Genomic DNA, 6,601 nt, shown 5'->3' with positions numbered 1-6,601 from the left:
ACTGCAATAAAAGCCAAACTACCCATACTCTCCGCCTTTCTACTTATGGCATCTGCAACTACATTTGCTTTGCCCGGATGATACAGGATAATGATATCATAATCTTTCATTAACTCCAGCCATCTGCGCTACCTCAAATTTAAATCCCTCTGCTTGAACAAATATTGTAAACTGCAATGATCGGTGTAAACTTCACAAGGCACACCAAATATGCCTCCAAATATTAAGAGCGTGAACAATCACAGCTAACTCCAAATCATGTAACGGGTAATTCTTCTAGTGGGGTTTCAGTTGACATGAAGCATATGCAATAACTCGCCCCTCCTGCATTAATACACAGCCCAAACCAATGCGTGAAGCATCACAATAAACTGTATATACATCTCCAAACTGGAAGGCAACACTAACATCAGTGTTGTAGTCAATGCTGTCTTGAGCTTCTGAAAGTTTGCCTCACAAACATCAGACCATCAGAACGGAGCACCCTTATGGGTTAATTTGTCAAAGGTGCTACAATAGATGAAAAGCCCTCCACGAACCGACGATAATAACCTGTTAAACCTAGAAAACTCCTGATCTCAATCGCCGAAGTGGGACGATGCCAATTCTGAACTGCCTCTATCTTTTTGGGATCAACTTTAATACCCTCGCCCGATACAATATGCCTCAAAAATACTACAGAATCTAGCCAAAACTCACATTTAGAGAACTTAGCATATAACTTTTGTTCCCGCAGCGTCTGAAGCACAATTCTCATATGTTGCTCGTGCTCCTCTTTGCTGCGTGAGTATATCAAAATGTCATCAATGAAAACAATGACAAACGAATCAATATATGGCCTGAATACCCTGTTCATCAAATCTATGAATGTCGTCGGGGCGTTAGTCAAACCGAAGGACATCACCATAAACTCATAATGACCATATCTAGTCCGGAAAGCAGTCTTCGGAACATCTGAATCCCGAATCTTCAACTGATGCTACCCCGACCTCAAGTCGATCTTAGAGAATACCCTACCACCCTGCAACTGGTCAAACAGATCATCAATACGTGGCAACGGGTACTTGTTCTTAATACTGACTTTGTTCAATTGGCGATAATCAATATACATTTGCATCGTTACATCCTTCTTCTTCATAGATAATACTGGTACACCCCAAGGAGATACACTCGGTCTAACGAACCCTTTGGCTAGTAACTCCTCAAGCTCTTCTTTTAACTCCATCAATTCTTTTGGAGCCATGCAATATGGTGGGATAGATATAGGCTGGGTATCTGGAGCCAAGTCAATACAGAAATCAATATCACGATCTGGTGGCATGCCTGGAAGATCTGAAGGAAATACATCGGAGAACTCCCGAACTACAGGCACTGAATCAATAGTCGGAGTCTCTGCAGTAGTATCCCGAACATAGGCTAGATAAGCCAAACAAACCTTCTCGACCATGTGTCGAGCCTTCAAAAAAGAAATAGCCCGATTAGATGCACTAACAGACGAACTCTTCCACTCCAACCTAAGCAATGCTGGAATAGCCAAGGTAACAGTCTTGGCATGCCAATCTTGGATGGCATGATATGGAGATAACCAATCCATGCCCAGGATTATTTCAAAGTCAGTCATCTCAAGCAGCAGAATATCTGCTCTAGTTTCGTAACCACAGAATGTAATAATGCAAGACCAGTAGATCCGATCCATAATAACAGAATCGCCCACAGGAGTGGACACATAAATAGGAGTACCCAAGGACTCACGAGAAACACCTAGTAAATGAGCAAAAAGATATGACATATAGGAATATGTAGACCCTAGATCAAATAATACGGAGGCATCTTTGCCTCAAATAGAAATAATATCTGTGATCACGACATCTGAGGCCTCAGCATCTGGTCTGGCCGAAAAGGCATAGAACCGATTTGGAGCGCCACCTCGTTGGCCTCCACCTCTAGGACGGCCCCTACCCACCTGCTCTTCAACTCTAGGTTGTCGGACGGTTGGTGGAGCAACTGGTGTAGTAATCATAGGCTGCTGACCCTGCTGCACTGGTCTACCCCGAAGCCTGGGGCAGTATCTTCGCATGTGAATGAAATCCCAACACTCGTAACAACTTCTCGGTGTGATGGGATGCTGACTGGAAGTCTGGCCCCGGTGTCCTGAATACCCACTGGAAGAACCCTGAATAGCTGGTGGGCGATAAGAACTCTCTGGCATAGCACTGAAATAAGGTCACACTGGAGCACCCCGAGGAGGCGGTGGTGCTGGATATGGGGGCCTGCTAGACTGCCCTCTCACGAACCGACCTTTACCCCCAGACGGAGCACCTCTAAACTCTCTAGAATATCTAAACCACTTATCTCTCATAATTTGCTCTCGGCTATGCCGATGCACACCCTCAATCCTCTGGGCTATCTCCACGACTAGCTCATAAAAAGTACCCATCTCAACCTCTCGGGCCATAGTGGCCTGAATTCCAGTGTGCAAACCCGCAACAAACCTCTGTACTCTCTCTGCATCAGTGGGGAGTATCATAAGTGCGTGGCGAGATAACTCAGAGAACCTCGCCTCATAATCGATCACTGATATCAAGGTGAAATATACCTATCCAGGAAAATACGGGGGAACCTGTCCCAAGTCATGGGTAGAGAATCTGCTGGTCTGCCAAGAAGATAAGACTTCCACCACCTACGGGACCTGCCCTCTAGCTGAAAAGTAGCGAAGTCTACCCCATGAGACTCTAATATCCTCATGTTGTGCAGTCTGTCCCTGCACCGATCAATGAACTCCTGGGGATCCTCATGTCGCTCACCCCCAAAGATTACACTTCCACATTTTTAATTGTTGTGAGGTGGTTTGGGCTTAGGTGTAGCTGCTTCCACTGGCTGGGCTCCACCCATGGGTAGTGCACCCTGGGTATGATATACAACAGCTGCCTGCCCATGAGCCTTTGCGGTAGGGGTCCGTACCCCCCGCCTGCCTGCAATGTGGCTGGGTCTGCCGAAAATAAACCAGCATGAGTCATAGTGTCCATCAACCGCAGCATAGTGATGTCGCCCAAACTCACACAACTAATTTAGGTTGCGAGGTGGTCGATGCAATAATAAAAACCCAACGCGAGTCGAGGTCGATTCCACATGGAGCTTGATGTGGGATTAGGTATATACCCAGTGTGAATGTATGACGTGCCTAAAATTACACTTCCATATTTTCAATTGTTGTTTCTACTTCTACTTTTATGCTAATTCTTGAAATTGTAATGCTAAGAGACAATGTTTGTGGTTTTGGTTGTTTTTCAAATTATAAAAGATCTAGGGTTGCGACTTCCGCCTAGTTGATTACCTAACGGATTTATAGCTTTAGGGCATGTTTGGTTGATCGGGATACAATATAGCACTCACACGTAATTACTCTCTCTATACCCCTCGGTAGTTTGAGTAATTTTTCCCAATTCGGCTTTCTCAAGTCCAAATGGGTATCTCACGGAACAAGTGATAAATGCTCAAGTCGGGTCTTACAATCTCTAGATTCGACCCTTTAATTAGAGCTATCAATTTCTTGAGTTCACCCCACTCTCCTGTTAGCCAAGTTTTCCTAGACTTAGTCTCACTTTCTCAAGTATAGACTAAGTCAATTAGGCATGAATCAATGTTTGCAACCATCAATTCTCAAATTCAAGCAAGAACTAGGCTAAAATTCATATACCCAATCACAAATAAGCCCTAAATCTATCACCCATTAAGTACCCTTACTAGGACTGGGTCACAACCCTAGCTAAGGGTTTAGCTACTCATGGACAATGAAGAAATTAAAGAAGAAACTAAGATAAAATGCATAATAATTGATTAAGGAAAAAAAATTTAATGTTTAAATGCTAAACTAGCACACAATTGCCCAATATTGTAAATAAAAAAGGCTCTAAGTGTTCAGGTGCACAAAACGTGACCTAAAAATGACAAAATATCTATTTATACCCAGCTAATAATATCTGACAAAATTTCCCCTGAGAAGGTTGTGCGGCCGCACAATTCTGTGTGTGGTCCGCACTTTGAGACTGACTGGTGGGTATGGCTTTCTGTGGTCGCACAAAAGTGTGATGAAGCCGCACTTCCTCTAATTGTACGGACCGCACAATTCTGAGTGCGGCCGCACTCGTGCGCTTGGACTGGATCAGGGCTTCACTCTGCGGACCGCACTTTTATGAGCGCGGTCGCATTTTGGCATCCTGCGGCCGCACAATAATGGTGCGGTCTGCACATCTTCAAGCTCCCAAAACTTCAAGTCTCTGAATCTAGTCTTTTGCGGCCGCACAATAATTGTGCGGTCCACACTCTGTGAAGAGATTCTATCAGTGCATCATTAGAGTTTGCGGCCGCACACAGTTTTGTGCGGTCCGTACTGTAGCCCTTTTTGCCTTGTTTTGGTTCTTGTTCAATTTTACCCCTTTTTGAGTTGATTTTCACTTCTTTGGCTCGTTTCCCAATATTCCTGCAAGAAAGTACTTTTCATTAGTTCTGGGAATACCTTTAAGCATTTTTTAGCTAAAACGCAAGTAAAAGAGAGCAAATAAGCGGTCAAAATCCCTACTTATCAACTCCCCCAAACTTAAGCTGTTGCTTGTCCTCAAGCAATTAAGGCAATTTCCCACCTCCGCATTTTCAATTGTTGTGTCTACTTCTATTTTTATGCTAATGCTTGTAATTGTAAAGCTAAGAGACAATGTTTGTGGTTTCGGTTGTTTTTCAAATAATAAAAGATCTGGGGTTGCGACTTCCGCCTAGTTGATTACCTAACGGATTTATAGCTTTAGGGCATGTTTGGTTGATCGGGATACAATATAGCACTCACACGCAATTACTCATTATATACCTCTCGGTAGTTTGAGTGATTTTGCCCAATTTGGCTTTCTCAAGTCCAAATGGGTATCCCACGAAACAAGTGATAAATGCTCAAGTCGGGTCTTACTATCTCTAGATTCGACCCTTTAATTGGGGCTATCAATTTCTTGAGTTCACCCCAATTTCTTGTTAGCCAAGTTTTCCTAGACTTAGTCTCACTTTCTCAAGTATAGACTAAGTCAATTAGGCATGAATCAATGTTTGCAACCATCAATTCTTAAATTCAAGCAAGAACTAGGCTAAAATTCATATACCCAATCACAAATAAGCCCTAAATCAATCACCCATTAAGTACCCATACTAGGGATGTGTCACAACCCTAGCTAAGGGTTTAGCTACTCATGGACAATGAAGAAATTAAAGAAGAAACTAAGATAAAATGCATAATAAATGATTAAGGAAAGAAAATCTAATGTTTAAATGCTAAACTAGTAAAAACTTGCCCAATACAGTAAATAAACAGCTCTAAGTGTTCAGGTGCACAAAACTTGACCTAAAAATGACAAAAAGATCTATTTATACCTAACTAAAAATATCTGACAAAATTGCCCCTGCGAAGGTTGTGCGGCCGCACAATTTTGTGTGTGGTCCTCACTTTGAGACTGACTGGTGGGTATGGCTTTCTGCGGTCACACAAAAGTGAGATGTAGCTGCACTTCCTCTAATTGTGCTGACCGCACAATTTTGAGTGCGGTCGCACTCTTGCGCTTGGACTGGATCAGGGCTTCACTCTGCGGACCGCACATTTATGAGTGCGGCTGCATTTTGGCATCCTGTGGCCGCACAATAATGGTGTGGTCCACTCATCTTCAAGCTCCCAAAAATTCAAGTCTCTTAATCTAGTCTTTTGCAGCCGCATAATAATTGTGCGGTCCACACTCTGTGAAGAGATTCTATCAGTGCATCATTAGAGTTTGCGGCTGCACACAGTTTTGTGCGGTCCGCGCTGTAGCCCTTTTTGCCTTTTTTTGGTTCTTGTCCAATTTTACCCCTTTTGAGTTGATTTTCACTTCTTTGGCTCGTTTCCCAATATTCGTGCAAGAAAGCACGTTTCATTAGTTCTGGGAATACCTTTAAGCATTTTTTAGCTAAAACGTAAGTAAAAGAGAGAAAATAAGCGGTCAAAATCCCTACTTATCAACTCCCCCAAACTTAAGCTTTTGCTTGTCCTCAAGCAATTAAGGCAATTTCCCACCTCCACTAGAAAATGGCTATTTCACCTGGCCTAAGTTGAATCAAACACAAATCAATTGGGACCAACAATTGCCCACACGCTCATGAATCATTAACAAGCCTATGAATTGAATGTTTAAAGCACAAATGGCTTTAATGTGACGTTTGAGCATCAAGGGTTGACTTTGTTCATCAATGAAGCTCGCACTTTCATGCAGGTCATTGTGGATCTCAAACTCCTCCTCCTATACTCTCCGGAATCTCATCTTACTCACGAATGAAGAATTCAATTCAATGACTCAAGAAATATTCACTCATCACTCTCAAAAGAATGTCACAAGCCCGGCTCTAAGTACCATATGCTTGCCCCTCATGTAGATCACCACTAATGTAAGCTCGCTCGGCTTGAAATCACATAGGGTTTTTTCGGCATGTAATGAAGGCTTTTGGACTAAGGAGGGAAATATCAGAATGGAATTGGTTTATCTTTCCTTTAGCACTTCATATTATCTTTTTTGCTCTTACTTTGCCGAATCTT

General features: G+C 42.9%; 1 protein-coding gene across 1 annotated transcript; it reads right to left on the bottom strand.

Annotated features, from left to right (window-relative positions):
• Positions 1-276: 276 nt before the first annotated feature.
• On the bottom strand, positions 277-2,209 carry LOC138902401 (uncharacterized). The gene is made up of 5 exons (XM_070190266.1): positions 1,942-2,209; positions 1,501-1,761; positions 1,038-1,275; positions 700-779; positions 277-452 (listed from the first exon to the last, which is right to left on the bottom strand). Exons 1-5 carry the CDS (start codon positions 2,207-2,209, stop codon positions 277-279), a joined length of 1,023 nt encoding a protein of 340 aa, XP_070046367.1.
• Positions 2,210-6,601: the final 4,392 nt, after the last annotated feature.

This window comes from Nicotiana tomentosiformis, chromosome 12 (assembly GCF_000390325.3).
Source record: "Nicotiana tomentosiformis chromosome 12, ASM39032v3, whole genome shotgun sequence".
Lineage (NCBI taxonomy): Eukaryota > Viridiplantae > Streptophyta > Magnoliopsida > Solanales > Solanaceae > Nicotiana > Nicotiana tomentosiformis.
The sequence above is the reverse complement of the archived record's forward strand: the minus strand, read 5'-3'. Positions and strand labels throughout refer to the sequence as shown.